The sequence below is a fragment of the Elaeis guineensis genome, chromosome 4 (genome assembly GCF_000442705.2).
Source record: "Elaeis guineensis isolate ETL-2024a chromosome 4, EG11, whole genome shotgun sequence".
In the NCBI taxonomy this organism is placed as follows: domain Eukaryota; kingdom Viridiplantae; phylum Streptophyta; class Magnoliopsida; order Arecales; family Arecaceae; genus Elaeis; species Elaeis guineensis.
The window spans coordinates 39,386,298-39,409,418 of record NC_025996.2 but is presented as its reverse complement, the minus strand read 5'-3'; the positions used below and the strand labels follow the sequence as shown (position 1 = coordinate 39,409,418).

General features: G+C 37.9%; 1 protein-coding gene across 1 annotated transcript in view; it reads right to left on the bottom strand.

Annotated features, from left to right (window-relative positions):
* The window catches only part of LOC105042902 (mediator of RNA polymerase II transcription subunit 12), a 33,130-nt gene extending 10,460 nt beyond the window's left edge, over positions 1–22,670 (bottom strand). The window contains 14 exon segments of the mRNA XM_010920264.4: positions 4,679–5,081; positions 5,084–5,845; positions 5,848–6,063; positions 6,066–6,996; positions 7,115–7,131; positions 7,134–7,467; positions 7,577–7,726; positions 8,420–8,527; positions 8,650–8,703; positions 11,342–11,413; positions 16,888–16,993; positions 17,365–17,424; positions 21,172–21,485; positions 22,429–22,670. Of these exon segments, the coding sequence (XP_010918566.2) occupies positions 4,679–5,081; positions 5,084–5,845; positions 5,848–6,063; positions 6,066–6,996; positions 7,115–7,131; positions 7,134–7,467; positions 7,577–7,726; positions 8,420–8,527; positions 8,650–8,703; positions 11,342–11,413; positions 16,888–16,993; positions 17,365–17,424; positions 21,172–21,299 (3,341 nt within the window). The 5' untranslated portion in view covers positions 21,300–21,485; positions 22,429–22,670.
* Positions 22,671–23,121: the final 451 nt, after the last annotated feature.

Below are 23,121 nucleotides of genomic sequence, written 5' to 3'. Positions count from 1 at the left end.
CACTCTGATGACTGCAGAATATCCAATCCCTCCTTTAATTTGAAGGCAGTTACCATCCTTTCCAAGGTAGTAGCACCATGAACAATGGCCCCCACAACAAGTGCAGATACGGAAGCTGCAGCTTTTGCAGCCCTTCCAACAAATAGTTTTGCAGAGTTCTTCATTATCTCATTTGAATGACTTGCATATATGTCATGAGTTTCAGGAGATGTTTGAAACTGACTTCGATGAGTCTTTCCAGGAGCAAAAGCTCCAGAAATGACTGAAGAAGCTTCAGTAGCCAAAGATATATCAAATATACAGCTCAGACGTTCTCCAAGAGCTTCCTTAAGCAAGCAGAGGGAGGTTATGTGAATGCGCAAGATGTGTCGTACACAATTCAACGAATTTGTTGCAGATGAAAAACTGTGGTAACTACCACTTGTAAAATCTGGCAGTTTTGATATAGAAGGCCCACATTACCAACAATTGCAGAAACAGCAGAAGCCACTATAGAGGGATCTCCTTCTAGAGTTGCCCCACCATTTTGCCTAATACAGTCTAATAAGCCCAAAACAATATCTTGCGCTATTTGGTTACTGTCTTCCCAATTTTCTAACACTGGACCTTTAGGATTACTGACTGGAAAAGGTTTTCTTTCTTTTCCATAAAAACAGCGTACAACTTCCTCAACATGTCGTTGCACCATCTCTCTCAGGCTGGGGCTACCCCTGGGTAATCTCCCAGTCATCTTTTGGCGGAGGTACTCATCCATGTCTCCAACACCTGCAGGGACTCCAGAAGAAAACACTAGATCACCATCAAGTGATCGGCCAGCATCGAGTTCTGCAAGAAGCCTCTGATCACATGTAGCTCTAAAAGTTTTTTCCCATTTTGTCACACTAGCCACATCTCTGTATTTCTTCAGTAAATTTCGAGCATAGGCAAAAGATGCTGCTCTAAAAGACCTTCCATTGGATGTCACCATGGTAACAGTTCGTTGCATTAAAGTAGTTAGCACTTCAGGTAAAAGATCTGTCACTAGAAGTATATTTTCATACCTGTACCAAGCTAAATATTAGATCCAGAAAAAACTAGACAGCAATATATATTGTCATGATAAGCGAAGTTCAAGATCAACATATTTGACATTGGAATTTATATCCAAAATAATGATAGAATACTCTCAACATGCAAACCCATTGTCAAGTAATAGTCTTGAAAATCACATTATCATGAGAAAAAACAATATCCATGCTAAAGATCCCCCTCCGCCCACCCAACTGAGGGAGAGAGAATGGGAGGGAGAGAGAGGGAGGAGGGTGAGAGAGAGAGAGAGAGAGAGAGAGAGAGAGATCCAAGTCAGAACAAGAAATCTAATAGCAATCAGAACATGATGAAAATGCAGACTGATGACTCAAGAAATTATGGACATCTCATGGATTTGATGATAACTGGTGCATGCAGATATGAAGAAGAGAAAGGACATGCTAATAAATAGTGCTGTCAACACAATATTGCATAAGAACATGGCATGCATGCATGGAAGCAACAGTGTCTTGCATAAACACACCAACGAAAAGATAGAACCTAGGAGAAGACAGTCACAGATTTAGAAATCCAAGGTGTTGAAAATATCATGACAAAATTCTTGCAGTGATCATTCCCACAAGACATCTTAACTCATATATAGCCATCTTTTCTTCTCCACAATTATCACGGTATTCTTCTTACCCCGGTCTATTTTTTTCTAAGATTAGAATAAGCTGATCCCCACCTTCTGCCCCTATACCCACCCAACCACTACAGGGATGACTCCAACCAGAAATGAACACAACCCCTTGCCCAAGTGGCAAGGGTGATACCATCTCAAAACCCCCATCAACATCACTTAGCATCACAGCAAACCATGTCATCATCCCCTAGCTTCTCTCCATAAACCAATTCCTATTATTCCAGAGTGACAACATGGATTATGATATAGATTACTACTATAAATGTCCCAAGCTGCAAAAACATAATTTCCACAAAATGTTTTTGAGAAAAATGAATCTCCATGGTCATCCAAAATAATATTTTAAAGATGTGGTGTAAATACAGTTTCAAGGGTTGGGCTGTTCAATTACTCGCCCGAGGAATGTATGACCCAACTCACCTTTTTCTCCTATGATGAAAGAAGTCAAAAGTTTTGCCCCAATTTTTATTTCAGGGAATTCTTGAAGTCTTTTTGCATTTGTATTTCAACGTTTTTATCCTTTCTTCATGGACCCATTGTGACTCAGCTTCTAGTCTGATTTTATCCCGAAGAATTTATCTTATTTGCATCGAGTCCCCTATTTCGTGAATTCACACTTATTCCTCATGCCATCATGCAAACATGCTCTCGTTCTTGAACATCTGTGTTTTCATGGACATCATGTTACTAAAGTCACCCCTTTCCAACCCAGACTGATGTGTTTGCCGGAAATAATCAATTCATGTTTCTAACTTGCTCTTTGACAAAAAGAATGACCTTGTAATGGTGTTCAAGTAACTATACATCTTCCAATCTAGTCTGACCTTTCTCAAGTCTGAGCTATAAGAGACTATCAATTTAAATGGATAGTAAAAGGCATCCATAGGTTGTTAAAGTTTTCTTGGTTCTTCAGTAAGAACTCTTTTATCAAGATTTTCTCATATTATTGCTATGTAGCACATCCAAGCAGATGCTGGAACCAATCTAGAAATATGTGTAATCTAATTGTGATATGCTGATCTTAAATTCTTGCAGGGTTAGGTACCCAGAACTTATATCACTTCTGTTCTTGGTACATCATAAATTTGTTCTTATGTATCAGATACTAGTTTACTGTTGCATATTTGTATATAAACTAATTCTGATTTGTTCATCACAACTGGTACAGTTTTTTGTTGAACTGTGATTATCTTAGGATCTTTTTTTGTTTCTTTGCTGTAATATAACTTAAGAGTGATATAAAGTGTTGGCAGCACGTTTGACTGCAAAGGAACTTAGCACTCAGTCCTTTGTTTGACTGGCATTTTACCTTTCTTCCCTGTAAAGAGTCGGGCTTGTGTTTTGCATAGAGTTAGGGCTTGTTTTTGTACAGACTACAGAGTTGTCCTTGTTTTCTACAAAATTATGAACAGACCAGGAATTAAACAGAAGATGGCATCAAAATCAAGGACTGGATAAAATAATTCAATCAACAGGATTTCAACATAAAATGGTAATTAGTCAGAGGCCAGCCTCAAATTCAATTGCCCCATTGCTGAGTTGTCCTTTCACATGTCTCGATTTATTCTTGCATCATATGCTAACATAACAACAATGGAACGGCATGTCTACTTGTTCTACTTTCCTAATGATTGCTGAGATGATGGTCTCTTTTTATTTTTTCATACTACATACTAGAGACTTAATAGTATGTTTGTCTTCTTGTCAAGAAAAAAATGTTGCACTGACCCTTATCTGTGATCAGGACATGGAGTCTAAGTTCAATATATAAGTTCCAAGGGAACTTCCAAACAACTGCAGAAATGATTGCACACATTTGCACTTCTTCAGCAAGCAGAATAAGAAGCAACCAATCTTCTCTCGATCAGATAATGATATCAAAAGCAAGTTCTCATAGTTCTGTACAACAACTCCCCTTTCTTCATTTCACACATAGCATGAAAAAAAAACAGAAACGAAGGGCCTGTTTCACATCGCTTTCATTTATTATTTCCTATTTTAAAAATAAAATCCTAGAAACCAGTGCAAAAAACATATTACGCGCTACTGCTTTTATTTTCTATTTTCAAAAGCCATTTTTATTATGTCTAGAGAAAAATGAAAGTCATCTTCATTATGTTTAGAAAAAAATGAAAGAAAGAAATTGTTACTTTCACTATTTTCAAACATCTTTTACCACCACCAACACACCTCCACGGCTCCACCTTTGCCACAATTGTTGCCACCGCCATCATATCCACCATCACCGCCACCGCCCCTATTGTCTCCACCACCACCACCGCCGCCGCCACTGCCATCATTTCTACCATCAGCCCTGCCATCATTTCCACCACCGCCACAACCCCACCACCTCCACATTGTCGTCACCACCACGGCCTCTTCCATATCACCACCATCACCATCACCACATATGGTCAGTGCCCCCACCATCACTATCGTCACCACCACTACCACTACAGCCTCGTCTCCACCACCACTACCACTGCCTGGGTCACTAGTAACATGTTTGTGATTTTACAAAAATAATTGATTATACCAAACATGTTTATACTTTTAAAAATTACGAAATAAAATATTTATTTTCTGTTTTTCAAAATAAGGAAAATGGAAGTGATACCAAATGCCACCTAATGTAAAATATGAAAAGTGAGAGCAAAATATAAGACATCACTACAATTGTAATCCAAAAAAAAAAGCAACTAATGTAATGCTGATAATGAAGTGAAATGGAAATGCAGGAATTTTGTAATGACAGTTGTTGCCAACAGAATAAAAATCAATGGGTATAGAGCACATCAGCCAGGTATGGATGTCTAGAACTAAAGGCAAAAACTAAGCAGACTTTGATCACACAATCATTATGAACAAGAGCTGGAAAAAGATCAAACATATTCTCCATAAATTAAGACAAGTATCATTCACAAGATTTTTAGGCAATTGGAAAAAAAAAAAAGAATCCAATACCTTTGCAGGGATGATAAAAGAAATGCCTCCCCAACTTGGCTGACTTGGTTTTCTGTATTTTGGGGTAAAATAATACTTCTCCCAGCATGAACAGCAATGCTGGGTCCACCAAGAGTCTTTGGTAACAACCATAGCAGGAATTTTACTGCTGAAACTAGGTCAGAAGCTACATCCAATATACACAGAATGGACAATAGCTCATCTTCACCAATCCTCCATTGAACAGCATTTCTATCATCAGTCAGTACAGAAAAGATCCCAGTACAATTACTGACCTTGGAAGTAGGTTTTTCATTTTGTTCAACAAGCTGCCTGATTGTTTTTAACAACCAAATTGATATGGATCTCCTCTCAAGCCATCTAAGCTGCTTTATGGCCTTCACAATATTGCTGAGATGTGTTGTTTCATCCGGTCAACATCTTTAGGAACATCACCTTCACTGACAGATTTGTGGTGAGGACAGCTCTCTTTGTTATCACATACATGACTAGTAGATGTCCCCTGGCTGCTTTCAATCCTAGCAGCTGCCAGCTGTGCTAGACTTTGTGTTCTACGTGCAGTTTTTTGCCTACCCCTTGAGGGAAGTTTAGTTGATTTAAGAGGCAGCTCCACCTTGAACGACTCCTGGGATTTAAGTCCCTTCCTCACCCACCAAGTATCTTCATCATCTGATTGGTTCAAAGAAAATCCTTGACGAAGAGAGCTCCTTTCATCACCTAACTTTTGCCTCTTTGCATGCCTACATTCCTGACAGCCAGGTGTCGCTTCTGTCAAATCAACTTTTATGTCAAATGAACTCAAAGGTCTCTTGAAACTCCTCTGAGATTCACCAGGGTGCATTTCAACTCGCATCGAATAAGGAAAGTGCAAAAGAGTTGAAATCAAAATCTTCAGCTCAGCAGCTTCATCTTTTGTTTTGACACACTTACGATCTCTTACAGCAGCAGAATGATCCTTATGTTTTTGTAGAGCAAAACTCTGATACCTGTAACCTTTGGTGCCTCTGTCCTTGAACTTACCACTCACCCGTCCACAAAGCACAAGCTGACGCTCATTTGAGTAAACACAAACAATCTCATATAACAGTGGGGCTTCCACAATTTTTGCTTCTTCTAGAACATCAACCAAACAGGACCCTGGCAGCTGCTTCAGAATTTTTAGATGTTTCTTTGTCTTTCCAAATCCACAGCAGTCACATTCCTATCCATGATTCCACTAACAATGAGCTGCCTTACATAAGCCTGAGGATAGAAGATGCCATTACGAATGAGTTCCATCATGAAAACTTCAACACGCTTAAAACCCCCAGCATTCCCAACTTCATGCTGATCTAGCCAACACACAATAATGTCATGCAACGGACCAGGACTTTGAAAAATATCAATTTATGCTTTCTGCTGCCAGAGAACATCACATTATTCACATCTGGAAAGTTTTCCACCAATGTTCCACCTAATGAAGTGTCATGAACAGAAGTTGCTTTTCCGCTGCTACTGAATAACAATGTACAGCCACTCTTAGACTGGGATGAGCTATGCATGTCTTCAAGTTTAAGCTTCAAAAGCAAGAGTGCAATATACACTTGTGAAAAATCTTTTCTGCCCGTAAGTTTTTGACTCTGTGGGAGGACAGTACGGCAATCTCTATAATCACATGTCGCCCATTCACATAGAAAAAATACAGAGCAAATAAAAGGCAAGCCAACAGTTGCAATCCACTTCAAAGAAGACCGCAAACATGGACTGACTTCAGCAACCCATTGCTCTTCAATAGCCATATCAGACAAACCTTCAAAGAGAGAGTTATAGGCAAACTTCAGATCGCCAGTTATCAAAGCTCTATCCAAAGCTTGCACAACTTTAGCTCCACCGTGACCTTGAAAACTAGGGTTTACGAGTTTGGCAAGATTAGATGCACGTTTCTGAATAGAGGAAACAGTATAGCCACAGGACAAGTACTGAAGATAAGTATCTTGCATGTCAAAGCATACACTATCTACACCCTCAGGTACTTTTGGTGCAGTATTTCCACAATTTAAATCAGGTACCACACAGGATGGTAGAGGAAAGCAATCCAAAGCAACAAAAGTATCCGGCACAGAAATAATCATGTACCGCAGGATACAAACCAGTGAAGAAGTAAGCGATTGCTTTTTCAAATTATCTTCTGAACTAGAGTCACTGGAAGAAAGGCCATTGATGGACCGGACAGCTATTTCCACAAGCATGCGTACAAAGGTCTGTGACATCACAATGCTCTCTATTAAATCAAACACGACAGGCAAAAGCAACTCTAACGCTTCAGCTGAATCCTTCTCCTGAATGCATAGATTGAACAAGCATTAATGCCTGACAAAGATCTCGGGAGGTGTGGATCCAATAATTTGACATATAACAAGGTCTCTCTCTTTTTTCCTAGGAAAGACTATCATTTACCTGAAGTTGACTAAGGACCACTCGATGATAAGAGAAGGAAGCAGCAATCCTTCTGAATAATGCCATCGTAGAAGCTGCACCATATACAACCATTTAAAGTGCAGGGAAGGTTCCTCATCATCAGAAGTAGATGGGACAGTGTCACCTTTGTGTTGTGCTGATCCAGGTCCAGCAATAAGACCCTGTGATGATTGATCCCTACCGGACGAAGGTGGAAGAGAACCATCCTTACAGAAAAATTCATTCAAGAGCTGTTGCAAGTATCCAATAACATCCTTGGTCCATAAATCCGCACAAGATAATTGTGTCTTATCTGGAGCCCCAGAAGAAACACTGGTGAAGGCAGGCTGAACCTGCAAATATGCATACACAATTACCATGAACTGGATAAGCAACAATCAAGTAGAACAGAAATTCAGATAACAAACTAATGTTTTTAGATAGCTGCAAGTAGCTTCACACCTGATTAAGATAAGTCACTTTGATAAACCATGTTGCTCTTAAAAAAGGCACACTATGGCGAATAAGGACTTCAAAGAGAAATTTGCGTCTGTAACCATGAGGAACAAGTTCGGCCAAGGAATGCAATCGTTTATGATGTTGTGATAGAGCCTGCACAGAACGGTGAAAAGTCCGCGTGTTCAAAATACATGAAGAAAAATCCAAGAAAGAATTAACTTTATTATTAAAGGCTAGTGCAAAGCAGATAAAAAATTAAAAAGAAAGGAAACACAAAATAAAACGGCTCATAAGTCACAGCTAAGCATGATTAACTGTTAACATGCTGACTCAAAATACATCATGAACAAAAATCCAAGAACGAATTGAATTTATTGCTGAACACTGGTGCAAAAGCAGATAGAAACTAAAAAGAAAGGAAACAACATAATAAAATGGCTGATAAGTTTCAGCCAAACATGATTAACTGCTAACAAGATGGTGGCTCCCAAATAGTGAACCCAATTTGAATTCAAAATATTGATGATGAAGAACATCAGAAAGACAATAAGTTAGGATGAAAGAAAGGAAGAAGAAAAACCAGTAGAGTGCCATTTTCTATATAAAAAGAAATTTCGTTAAAATTTAATGGAATATGTTTGTGGCAAATAAGCACATAGAATATAATCTTTATGATCAAAATAGAACAGGTGAAAACATATTCCGTTTGGCTTGGATTAAAATCTAGAAATCCATAATGATTGATGAAGTTGACAGACAATGAAAGAGAGGCAAGCTCAAAAAAAAAATCAGCAAACTGTCATAGCTAAAAGAAAAAAATACAGCATCATATTCAAACTCATAAACCTCGATCCATTTCCTGCGTAAGTCTTCACTACAATGCCTTTGCTCTGGGAAAACACCAGGTTTTATCAGTAGAGATCCAGAAAGAGGCACTCCATAAACCTGGCCAGCCTGTCAAACATCAGAGACTCAAGGATTAGTTCACAAAATTATGCAGAATATTTATAAATAAGCAAGTAGCCAATAAATATTAGACTTTATATCAATCTGGTGCAAAACATGTAAACAATTACCTTTCTCTTTCGTGCGCGAGATTCATTGATAGCTCTGAGCTTTTTTCGTATTGCCTTAAGATACAACCAGCATGATAAATATTAGTTGAGCACTAACTTTTAACCTAGCAATGGTTGCTTCTGCCAAATGAAACTATCTTAAAAAATTAACTTGACCAAGAAAATGACCTGTCTAAACAGATTCTTTTTATTAAGATAGAGGAGCAAGTTAATTGATAATGGATTATACATGGTAAAACAGAGAATGACAAGTCTTGTAAGATATAGATAAGAATTAATCTTTGCACATAACTTTTAATGTAGCAATGGTTGCATCTGTCAAATGCAACTATTTTGAAAAATTAACTTAACCGAAAAAAATGACCTGTCTCAACAGATTCTTTTTATTAAGTCTTCTAAGCTATGGATAAGAATTAATCTGCCTATAAAATGACCTGTTTCAACAGGTTTTTTTTATTAAGACAACGAAGTAACTTTTTCCTTTTGCGTGCAAGCCCAAAATTCATGGAATTCCCCTCCATCATCATGGTAGCACTTTGTCTTATATATTATTGTATGTATTGTAGCTGCAGGTTAAGCATGCCAACAAGCCTTATGCTTTTCCTTGTTTTTAAGCAACAGCTAGAAGAGTGGGTCATCAACTTTTCTGAAGGAGTACCATCTCATTAATAGAACAAGTGGGTACGTCCACACCTGATATGGACCTATTTTGACAAACCATTTGGGCTTTGGTCCATAAACTAGATCTATTTCTCTAGTTGGGATGTATCAATATCTAAAAAAGAAGGACCCCGCCCCCACCCCCCTCCCCGTCCCCCCCCAACCTGAAAAAAAAAAAACTGAATGAATAAGGACAAAACTAAGGCCCTGTTTGGCATCATTTCCAGTTTTCAATTTTTATTTCAAACATAAAGAAATCTAGGCAAAAAAGGCTTGGTAATCCAGTTTCTATTTTCAGTTTTTTTTGAAAATTCTTTCCCAGTTTCTAGGAAACATGGAAAATAAAAAAATTTGTTTCAAAGATTTTGAAAACCAAAACCACCCATGCCCACCACCGCTGCCTCCATCAGGTCTTACTACCACTACATTGGTCCCCGCTGCTACCATCGCCAGTCATCGGCCATCAGCCACCACCATCAACTCCACCAAGGTCCTGTTTTGGTACTGAGTACCATACCAATACCAAACTGGTATGATATCATACCAAACCATACATACTGACATTCAACATGCAAATGTGCACTAGTTCAGTACCAATACAACATTTTTTGGTTTTCTTTTTGGTTTTTAAATTTTTTTTGTTTTCGAGGGTTAATTGAGGTTTATGGATGTTTAAAAGGAAAGATGAAGAAAAAAGGAAAGAAAGCAAGGAAGAAAAGAAAAGAAAGAAAGGGAAGAAGAAGAAGGAAAGGAAGGAAGAAAAGAAGAAGAAAAAGAAAAGAGAGACAGGAAAGAGAAGGAAAGACATATGCACATAAAGACACCATCACACATACATGGATCTCTAATCATAGACAACAGACATTTCAATGATAACTTTTCTAATTCTTTCTTTTGATTGAATCAATGAACTGTGTCATGACAAAAATGGGGTAGCTTACTGACCAATTAATGTCATTTGGTCAATGGATTTCCATGGAAAAGTAGCCTGAGAAATGATTGACCAAGAAGAATGATTAAAGACAATGATTTAGGGAAACAATGAATGCACTAATTAAATCCATCTTTAAAATTTTGTCATCTTCTTCATTACTATATAATGAATCATGCATAAGATTACCTAAATCAAATGAAACAACATTACTTAAAACTTGTTGTCCTTATCCATCATTATCTGTTATTTACAGTCTGCAAACTATTAACTGCATTTGGTTTTTAAGAAAACAAAAGCTGAAAACTATAAGTGATGCCAAATGCTACCTAAATTATCCAAGTAGAGGAGTCTAGCCCTAATGATTCAGACATGAAGAAAACCAAGAGTGGCTTAGACTAAACCCAACCCAAAACTCTTTAGCAACAAGAAGGAACTAAGAACACATCATGAGCCAGAAATCAATTTGCACCATGAAGCTCAAGCCACTAACGAAACCAAGCAAATCCACTGGACCCCTAAACATAGACCATGATTCCTTTTATAGGTCTATGGTAACAATATTTGCCAGTCTTCTTGGTAGTCTTGTTAGTATTTTGGGCTTTGAAGAATCTCAGAAGCCTTATAGGAGGATACTGTCTCTCATTTACTCATTATTCCACCAAACATAGTCTTCACCCCATATGCACCAAAAAATAGCCTATAGTACAATCTTTCAACCAAACAACCAACCACAGTGTTCTTGCAATACCAAAACATTAAAATAAATAATTATGATACAAATAAATGAAAGATTTTTTTTTTCCTCTTAATTTTTCTTAAGGGCAGGGGGTTCACAGCATCACTGAGACTACTTCTCCCAGCGCCTTGATTTTGATTGTACATATGCATTTATTCCATCTTTTTACTCTCAACAAAATAAAATCAAACAGAAAAAGAAAGATAGTTATTCTATTATTTTACAATTCAGAATAGATAAATACTACGTAATTTGAGCTTGAGGAACTAAATTCACTAAAATAATTGTTTATGCAGTGAAAGAATGAGCAACTTCAGAAAAATATGCATTCATCATTAATGTTTGATCCAAGATAAGATTACCTCTTTCCGTTTTATGATAAGATCAGGCGTTAAAAAATTTGGAATCTGAACCAATGCAATCTCTTTAGCTTCCTAACATCCAAAAAGAACACATTATAAATATGTCCAAACTCCAAAGGGTTCAAGCAAGACCACAAGAAAATGAAACGTGAAATAAACTACAACCTAAAAAAAATCAGTCAACCAAATCAAATTATATGATAAATAGCACATAGCATCTCAAGGCACGCATGCGAGAAAGGAGCATGATTAAGCAAATATGCAGATCAGGAATGCATATAACTTCATTAATACTTGAACCAGAACTAAATAAACATTTTGGGTATTTAATTTTCATGCTGTCAAATTTCTTTAAAAAAAGTCTCCAATAAAGTCATCACAGAAGGTTTGCAAGTTCTGCTTAACCACATTTAAATTTTATGGCTACACAATCAGCAATTCATATAACAATACCACAAGTTCTGCTTAACCACATTTAAATTTTTATGATCTCAGGGTGAAGACAGAAAGCAGTGAAAAAAAGGCATGTTCCCAAGTCGACCCCAGTACTTCACAAGTTGATCGCATGATGGGGTGAGTCAATCCCAGAGAGCTGTCGTAAGATACTGTGCTTCACAAGTCGACTCCTGACAGGAGTTAACCCCAAATAAAGACGAGTCGACCCCTCAACGCCTGACAACCCAACGACTAATTTTTCGAAACTTCTCAACAAGCAGAAAAGGGGATAACTACTTGTTTGAGCTCTCCAATGGTCAAATTGCCCCTTCCAATCATTTTTGAGCATATTTAAGCAAGGAAGTCAAGTGGGGAACTTATTCAAGTAAAAAGGGACCCAAAGAAAAGGACTTTTGAGGGTGCATTCAATTCCACTCCTTCAAAACATTCAATACATCCAAAAAATGAGGACAAAAACATTCATTAAGTGTATTATTAACTAAGAAATCCATCAAAGCAATTCAGCTACCCTCTCTCAAGCAATTAAGGAGGAAGTCAAAGCATTCAAAGAAGCTTCATCAGCGACTTCCATTGAGCTTCAACGAGTTTTGTTTTCAGCTTTAAATACTCGATGTATTCATTGCTTTGTGACAAGTTTCTTGGGGATAAAAACTTAGGGATAAAGGCTAATCCAAGCCCAGAATTAAATGTATATTTGACTAAATCTTAGGAGACTTAGTTGAGAAGGTTTTGGTTGCTGATCCCAGTAAAATCACCTGTGTTAAGGATTTGGTTTATGAGCTATGCAAAACCAATTGGATTTGATTGTAAGCTCGAACAAGACAATCGACTGTGATCAAGAGAATTATAGTTGCAATTCCCAAGCGGGTGGTCTTAGAGAATGGACATAGGTACTAAATTTGGCACCGAACCACTATAAACTTCTTATGTTTGTGATTGTGTAATTACTTACTTTTTTCTGTTGCTTTAAATATTCTTTTGCTTGCACATCACTAATGCTTACACTTTTGCAATTAGCAATTAGAGCACATACTTGACATTTAATTTTTTAAAGAACCCAATTCACCCGTCCCCCCACTTGGGTTGCTATCTCTAGGCAACAGGACGTATCAGCCTAGTAGTAAATTCCCAATGGGAGTCTTCTTCCCAATGGATTCCAAATAGAAATTGGAGACCTAAGGCCACTGTACTCAGAAGGAACCCAACGGCTCCTATATAAGAAGACGCCCCCTCCACGACCCACCACTGTCAAGCATCGCTTTTTTTCTCTTTCTCTCACTTGAGTTCCCCATGCCATGTTTCTATGCCTATCGGAATCATGGTCACAATACTCATTGGAACTCGCCTCTTCCCCTCTCTGATACTCACCCTTCCTACCGTTCTCGCATCAAGGTCACCACTATCAGCCTTGAATTCCAATAAGAAATCACCAAATTTTGCTAATAAATTCCTCTCTTGCTTCCTCTTCACCTTTTTTTTCCCGTTTTGCTTGCTTCCACCATCAACCATCGCCAGCATCACTACTATCACAACCCTTGCTGGAGGCCAGTCCTCTAACCAATGCTATCGCCACTATAGTTGGCCTTCCTCCATGATTTAAACACCATGCCACCCTCCCTTATTTTTATTCTTTCCCTTCTCTTCCACATGACAGCTATCATCGCTAACCTTTCACCTCCGCTCATAGTCGTCGTAAACCACAACCCCCTGACCATCGCCATCCAACCGTATGTCCTCCCTTCTTCCCTTGTTCTGAGGAGGCCATCTTCTCTCTTCTTTCTCTCTCTTTCCTCTCTCTATTTCTGTCTTCACTCCCTTTCTCTCTTCACTTTCTTTTCCTCTTCTCTATTATCCTCTTTCTCCTTCTACATTAACTATGGACCCCGATGGAGGGTCCCGCACTCCTTTTCTATGGACCAACCAGATCCTTTTAAACAGACTCTAAACCACCTTGGTACCAGGTAGTGCGCTAACCCCTCACCCCACAATTTGTTAAGCATCCCTAAAACCCATCATTAACGATCCCTCAATCTTTGCTCCAATCCACCAATTGAATCACTTAGATCCGACCAACCCAAAGCTATCAAATGTTGTCATCCAACCAACCATGTTCTTTTTCTATTATTTGAAACTTTACCACCATTAAGGTTGTTGAATATGAATTAATTGGGCTCTAAATGGCATTGAATGGGTTTGGTTGATTTGCTTAATTGAATTTTGAGGTTTCAAGGTGAAAAGAGGTAAGTAACCCCAACAATCCTTACTAGTTTTCGAACTAGTGGTTATTTTCAATGCTTAAGATTTTGTAAAAATTATAAATGATATTTGACATTAATGATTCTAAATCTCTTAAATGAAGAATTAAGCATATAATATTATGAAAATTGTATTTTGTCATAAAAAGAATAGTTCCATAAATGCTTTATTGTTAATAACTTGTTTATGAACCATGAACTCTATAATGCCATTCAATGCCTTTCAACCTATCTATATATGTATGTTTTAAAAAAAATATGCATTAAGAAAAATGATTTAAGAAAATTTATTTCCAGAAAATATAACTAAAGGCTCTTAGATAGCTTTATATGGCCCCCTGAATAGGTTATAATTGTTGGCATATGCCATATGGCCCTACCAATAGATTGTAATAGTTGGGATACGGCTCCACCAATAGGTTGTAATAGTTGGCATACAATCCCACCAGCAAGTTGTATTAGTTGGCATATGGCCCTGCCAATAGGTTATAATAGCTGGCATATTGTGATACTTAATCAATCACGGCACTATCACAAGCATAAAGTGACCTTAGCATTATATCTGAAAGTATTATTTTGTATTATGACATGGCTAAATGGCAAATATTTTATGACCCTAGTTATTTATTACACTTGGAATCAAGGTTTTAAATCTCGTGGGATGAGGGCATCCCAATTTTCATCCGAAACGGGATGCCCCACGTCCCACCCCGTCCCGATCGGACGTCCCAATACATGCTTAGGATGCCATTACATATATATATATATATATATATATATATATATATATATATTATTTTTTGAATTTATCTTAAAATTTTATTGATCTATTTATTGTTTAAATATTTTGAACTTCTAAGGCACAGATGAATATGATTTGTCCGATTTAAAAAAAATATATAGGATAGGAATCCTGACCTGACCTAAGCAGCATCTGACCATGCATAAATAGATGAGTGTCAAGCAAAGTCACGGGCGTCGATCAAAGCAGCTGTGTAGGACCTGTAGGTACGTTGCTCAGGTCAAGATAAATCATGGACTTGAAACATTTTGAGAGCTGTATCTTGTGAATGCAATCGAACGGACAAGATCGAATGGATCACATCGCGCAACCCACAAGAAGAATCTGTATCATGATTGCATGCATCAAGTGCAATTGGATCGAGTCAAATCCCACTGTGGATGGCATGCACCAGATGCAATTGGGCCGCATCAAATCCCATAGTGGATAACCCGCCATGCTACCCCTTGTATTTCACCAATTCCCAATTGCACGCTACCGACCGTGCATATGCTCTGGGATTTAACCTAGTTCACTTGGACCTGGTTTGTGCACCAAGTGCAATTGGACCGCGTCAAATCCCACAGTGGATAACACGCCACGCTACCCCTTGTATTTCACCAATTCCCGATTGCACGCTATCCACCATGCATATGCTCCGAGATTTGCCCTGGTTCACTTGGACCTAGTGCGTGAAACAATTTCTCGCCTGAAGATCCCGAACCCTCTTTCCTGCCCCTGCGGTCTCTCTCCTCCCTCCTGAGTCTCGATTGGCTTCGATGCTCCATGTGGAAAAAATCCAATGACCTCCCTCCTCTCTCCTCCCTTCTCCTTCACTAGTTGTTCTCCCACTGACGTACTCTGCTTCGGAAATTAGAATCGAAGGGCAAATGCCGTGCTCCCTCCGGTGCCGATGCCGATACACGAAAAAGGCCAGTACTCCCCTTTCCTTCATTCTCCCCCCTGGCAACGAATGAGCCGTTCAAACTACGAATCATCATCGACATTTGAAAAGAATTAGTTAAGGCACGACTGGGACGGCAATACCGACGCCTGATCCGGCTGGGATGAAGACAGAATGGTCAGGACGAAAGCTGGAAATACGTTTCGAAGTCCCGCACCCGTCCCTAATGCCGGAATCCCAAACAAACAGGATGGAATGGCCAAGACGGCCCCCATCCCGCCGAGACTTCAATCACTGCTTAGAATCATATTTATGAAATTGTATGGTTTATGCATATGTGAAAGCATAATTGGTTTTATGACTTGTTGTATTATATTGTTACTATGAAATAAGAAGTTATTATCTCTAAATGATTTACTAAGTCATGTAAAACTTACACTTGATCTGGTAAAGTAATGTGAGGTTCGCTTACTGAGATGTGTAGCTCTTTTTTTTATCCTTTTAGGCAAGTAAGGTCACTAGGAGCAAGGAGTGATCCAAGCTTGGGATTCGTGCTAGCAAGCTTGAAGGCTTTTGCAGCAAATTATTAGTTATTAGATGACCAATGATATTATGGACTTATAGTGGATGTTATGTGGATTTTGAGATTATGGGACTTTGAACATTTTAATTTTGGTTTAAAAGCCATGTACCAGCAACTTATTTCTTTACTTAATTGATGGGAGACTTTGGACCTTTTCTTTGTTATATTTTGTATAAGTTGGATTTTTGTACAAGTTGCTATAGTTGACTTCATGTTATCATGGGCGGTAACACCATAGCAGCATAGTCAAGTCATGTTCTGGATTTGGGGTGTGACAATCTTGAACTCACAATTTTATCTTAATGTCAAAATAGCAAAGAAAGGCAACCTTGCTAATCAAGTTCGAAGTAGACAGATGGTTCCGATTCCACAAATCTTCCCCTCCTAGACATCCAACAAGTTAGTATCAAAAAGAATGAGAAAGTCTCAATATTACACAAAGTTATATAAATAGGGAAGAGATGAAAGAAAACAAAACATTTCAGGTACTAAACTATGGTAAAGCTATGCTGGTGCCCCAAAAAATTAAAAAAAAAAACAGAAAAAACAATGATAAAGAGAACCCACCTCAATTCCTCCAACAGTCTCTTTGTATCCAAATTGCAGATATTCTCTTGTTAGTGTCTCTTCAGGACAGTTTGGGGTTTGGGGATAGAAGTCCGGCGGCCCAAGTCTATGCAAGAGTTTTAAGAATTATAAGAAAGAGTATAATGTTCACATACATAAAAACAGGTATAGCGCAGGCATATTGTGAAAAAGTTAATTCTTAAGATCACTTTGCATCAGCAAGCAGAGAGAATGGAACTAACATGGGCATATGATTATGTGAAAAATGTGAAAATGGTTTTTTCAGTTCACTTTGTAGCTACAAGGTGAGAGAGAAAATACATAACAGGGGATATTGTAAATATATGACACAGAGGAAAAGATACCTTTATCATGGAAAAAAAATTAATGAGTTCCAACATAGTTGATAATGAGGAGTGTCTCTCCCAGAAAAAAAATACAATCTAATGTGATTTTATTTTCAGGTGCAAAGTTTACCGGCAATTGAGTGGTTCTTTATCACACTTTAGGTTATACGGGGATAGTTGGGGATGTCGCCTGCAAAAACAAGTGTCCAAATTTTTAAGAAATGATTTACAACAACAATCTTTGGAGAAGAAAGGTCGAAATATATTGAAGAAAAGTAGAAATGGCTTTCTTCAATTATAAACACCACCGAAATGAACTTTCAGCTTCACTCAGCTATTCGCAAGATGTCCATGTATGAGTCAGAATATAATGTCATCAGGCATGCATTTACATAGAAGTTCAAGTAACTAAAAAAACATGTATTTTTAAGTTTACCAGCATAATCTTCTTCATGTAAAAATAGTCATCACCAGATGACTAACAGTTTCATGCTATTGGAGGTCCAGTCATATGTAAATAGAAAATACATACTAGGAAAACATTCCAGAGCAAGAAATGATTATGAAGAAAGCTAACTAATGATGTACATGTGGCTGAGCCACTGAGCTGTTTTACTTATATCAAAAGGACTCAACTATGCTTATGCAACAAGACTAAATTGCCAATAATTAGACTGCACCATATGCACTGTTTCACAAGCAAGAGAGCTTAATAGTGATTATCACCGTCATTGACTCCCTAGACTATTTATATGGCCAATAGCTAGACTCCAACAAATGCACTATTTCACAAGCAAGAGAACTTAATAGTGATTATCATTTTGCCACCATCATTAACTCCCTGGGACTATTTCTCACCATAATTTCCTTGCCATGATAGGATGTGCACAGACCTAGTAGACAAAGTCATGTTCAGCAAACATAGGCCTGTAATTAAACAGCAATCTCAGAGAAGTACTGAACCAAGTGTATTGTACACTGATTTTACCACAACTTAGGGTGTCAATTTTTTAATATGTTGCACAGAGTTCTAACATGTGTCTGCATAGTTTGACCTCCAAAGAGAGTTATCACGATTCAGATGTCACTCATAGCTTAATTCTTATTTGAAGTGTCAAATTAACCAAGAACCAATTTTTTACAATTTTGTTAAGTTAAACCTGACCCAGGCAAATTGTAAATATCACCTGCTTGAACCATTGAACCTCATTTTAACTATTTGAGTTCAGCTTTACAAACCTTTACATTAATTCTTCCAACAAAGGGCTGCCTTCCACATTAATGCAAGCACTTTGAAATCCTTCAGAGATTCTGTTCACTTCAGCTAAAGACTTTCATCTGTTATTCTCGATTCCTAAATGCATATCCAAGCACATCTCCTTCCCAATGCCTCATAAATATTAGTTAAAAATGCTGAACCAAAGGCACATTTCTTAAAAAATACACCAAGTAAAAGAGTGTTATCATAATACAAATTCATTAGAAGCAATACTGTGACAAAAACAAAGGTTTTGCCTATGACAGAAAACTACAAAACTAAAAGAGCAAGTCTAGTCATGAGCTTGCCATTCCTGGTTAAGCAACCTTATAATTTTCTATAATTATAAGCTGACACCTTTTGGACTCTAAATTTAAGTGTTCTCTTTATGTCATATAATTCAAATATCTTACAGGTTCAACAGCAACTACTGATGAGGACAATAGCCTAATTTATACAATTACAACTAGCCATGCTGATACTAGTACAAATAGTTGTCAAAATTTATGCCAATAAAGAGATTGAAAGAAAGAAAAGGATGAAGAGTTCTAAGCAGAAAAGCAAACTTTGGTCGGTTAAGGGAGTGCTTATAACAAGATATCCAAATGGCATGGAGATTGAGAGATGGAAGCAAATCAAAATAACTTCAAAACTAGTATTTATCCTTTTTTCTTCCATCTCCACTTATCTAGTGGTGGTGACTGCAATCACTTTACCACCACTCATTTGTGAAAACAAAGAAGAGGGGTAGGATTAAGAGGAAGTGAATAAATGAGGTGAACGACAAGAAAAGACAATGAAGTTTTTTTCTTTTTTTTTCTTTGCTGGCCTGGTGGTTAAAGATATTAATTTCAATAATTGTAATAGGTCCAGCTTTCTAATTTACTTTAGATGTTTGGTGCACTATCAAACATTTCTTGTCAAGGATGTCATGGCACGCATAGCTGTTCAACTTAATTTTCATCTAGAACATCACTTGTAAGGTTATATCAACACAATAAATCATGCAATTATTTAAAAATAGAACAACACCATCCTATGTGTACCTAGTGACTAACTTGCAATGCACTCGTAATGAAAGTATATCTAGAACCAAGCTATCATAGAATGGAAAGAAAGGCTTTGATTCTTGATACAAGAGGCATTCTTTGTCCGTACTTAGGATGTAGACTTCCAAACAAATTTCAGGTCCTCAAACCTACCAGGTTATTATCTCTACATATTCAACACTTTGATTTTTGATTGGTGTGGAGATAGTACTAACAGAACATCATCATGTTGGATGTTTCTATAAATTGGTTTTAAAAAGCCTAAAAAGGTTTCATGAATTTTTAGAATGTATAGAATCATATCCCTATTTGGGCTTATATGACTAGAAATCAGAAGTAGCATCCAAAAAACTAGAAGATCTACCTCTCAGCGTTGTGTTCAGTATGGACTATAATTTTGTATTAAAAAAATGGTATGCTAGGAAACTAGACTTGAGCAACCCCAACCCAAAGCTAGGTCTTCTGATTCCAGGTTCTAGTCCCAAATATAGATTTGATGCCCAAATTGTTCAATATTGAACTCTGAAAGCTCTGATTTAATTTTATCCAATAGAATGCAAGAACCTAAAAAATCCAGGATTTTACCTTGGACATAGCCAATCTGAAATTGCCCAGTCTTCATGAATCTAAATCTAATCCAACTCACAGCAGTACCACAATCAAGTTCTCTTCATTTATCCTTACCTCACCACTTTCCTCCATTATTCACCCCCGCCCCCCTAAAAAAAAAAAAAAAAAATCATCCGTTTTCTGTAAGTAATTTCACTATAATAGCTTTTCTGACAATGCTCTCTGAAAGCTCTTCCTTACGAATAGAACTTACACCAACCACACCACTAGGGATTTGGAAACACTCTATAAACACTTGAATGATGAAAGTTCAAAGCCCCATTTCACACATCCTACAAACTGTCATATTGGGGATGTTATTTGATATCAGTTCCAGGAAAGGACCACAGACTGAAAATGCAAAAGTAGAAAGCAAATATACCTGGATCCATTGTAAGAACACATTATATGACGTTAAATTTGAATATAAGTAGTCCTCGAAGGAAGAGGATTAAGTTTCTAGATGACATTTTCAAGGGTGCTCAACACATCCATTTACCTAAAACACATGGATGCCAATTATTTGCGAACACTATGGTAACACAACAGTTCACCCTTGCACTTCATTGTGGCATCAAATTTGGATCATTGTTCAATAAAATGTTATGCTCCAAACCCTAAAAAAATTAAAATAGTACCCATGCGCTCTTGTATTAACTAGTTGGCTTGTGCATACATTCGCACAAGCATAAGCAATAGGAAAAGTCAAAAAGAGATCAGCTTCATAATTGTTTTCTTTTCAAAACTACAACATTTTCCTATCCTAGAAGAAGCACTACCAAAAGTGTTATCATGGAAAGAGGCCGGCTTCAAAGTTGCTCTCCTTTCAAAGTAAAGTGCAACACTCTTCTACTCCAGGACCAGCATTACCAAAAGTATCATCAAAGAAAACTATTTACTCATGCCACCAACCAGAAAATATTCATTGAGAAGTATCTTGAAGCAGGGAAGAGTGATCATAAAACAATCAAACAGCAGCAAAAAAAAGTAAATTACTAAGAAAGCATGGAACAAGAATCACCTTGTATTCAAGGTAAAGTTCGATGTGGAATAGGATGACTCAGGCCTAGCATTTTCCCTAGAAGATGCCCCACTAATGACGTTGTTATTAACTCCACCACCACAGCTGGCAGCAGAAGATCTTTGCATTTCTTCCCACAATTACTGGCATACTGCCTCCAATATCAAAGCTGATCTGGATGGTATATATTACAGTCCACCACAAAACAGTTATGTCTGACCATGAGGCATTGGAATCAGGCCTTGGTATAAGATATCAAAGCAGGCGTTGGTCTTGTACACTCAAAGTATAGTAACACTTGAGGTCTTCTGTAACTGTCCATGAAGGTGTACGAGTTGAGTCAATGCCAATGAAGAATGTATAGATGATGCTCACAAGTTATTTCAATTAAATAATGAATTATTCCAATGCCAGAACCCATATTGACAGCCTTGCGAGGCAGCTCAAATCACCCTGACAAATGCCACCTCCCTAGTATCACTTGTGCAATGGCCAACCCAATTACCATTTCACAAATTGAACTAATGTCTTCCCCCCCCCCCCACCACCCCCAACAAAAAAAAAAAAAAAAAAGAATAACGGAAGACACAAAACAACAAACTATATTGCAAAAGTATATCTAGTCATCACCAATCCACCACAGGTTCACCACACTAGCAATACGTCTGACTACCAGTTGGATCCCCAACAGAATAGCTGCTACCACTTATAAAACCATCCCGTTTGATCCCAAAAAAAAAAAAAAAAAACAAAATGCAAGCTTTTCACAAATCATTGCATTATTACAACATAAGCTGACCAGCAAAATATGCAACGGTTTGTGGTAAAAAGATCATTCTACCAAAAACTTAAGTTATGGAGCATCAAAAATTGAAAAACAGAACATAACAGCAAGCAAACAGGCTAAAGCTCACGATCTAGCCATCTTTCTAGCAGAACGAAAGAAGAAGCCAAGCCAATCACTCGAAGCATGGTTCAAACTAAAACACTTCACAGTGCTAAATCAATTCCGACCCACTAAAACCTGCCTCCAAAAGAATCCTTCCAGGCAAAGAAACCACAGGAACAAACAACCCACCAAACCCAACCCACCAAAACCCTAGCTTTGCACAAAGAAACAACTCCAATTCCTCCAAACCCAGAACCAAAAACCGTATTCCAGCATTGAGATCCCGAATCCGCCCCGGAAACCCCCCAAGATCGAATCTTTCCAAAAGCCCTGAAACTGAAAAGGAACAGACAAACCGAGAAGCTCACCCGATTCGCTGGCGAGCTAGGGTTCCAAACCCTCCTTTTGAGGGTCAGAAAGCTAGAGCTTCGCGAGACGTGGAATCTCACGAACCCTAGAACAGGGGAAACAATTAAGAAAACGAACGAGGGCGTTTGACTCTCATTTGGCTCAGACGAGAGGAGGTATATATAATGGAATGCATCAAAGTGTGTGCGCGTGAGGCTAGTTTTGGTGTCATTGGAGGCTGGAGCTCCCCTACAGGAGGGAGAGAAAGGATCTATGGAATAAATAACGGGATTGAAAAATATTCGGGCTGTCTTTTTCCCAGATTAACCTCCTTCATTTAGGATTATGACAGCATGGGGGCAATGTCTGCGTGGGGAAAATTATGCGAAGGGCCGTTTGCGGTGAGTCAATTGAATGGTGCCCTATAGGTGGTCTGGTAGTTTAGGCTGGTTTGGGCAAGGGAAAATTGGTTTGTAATGGTCGTTGGGCTACTAGCAGCGCAAGTGACTTTTTTGTATAATTTTTTTTCTAAACCAAGTCATTTTTCCTCCTTAAAGTAGCCTCATTGAAATAAATATGGTTACTTAGAAATAAATTTGCTTGCAAGAAGACTATGATGTTATTCCATTGGACATAATATGACGGTTTAATGAGTAAATATCTTTTGTATTTATGACATGTAATTTAATAAGATTTTATAAAGTCGGAAGGTT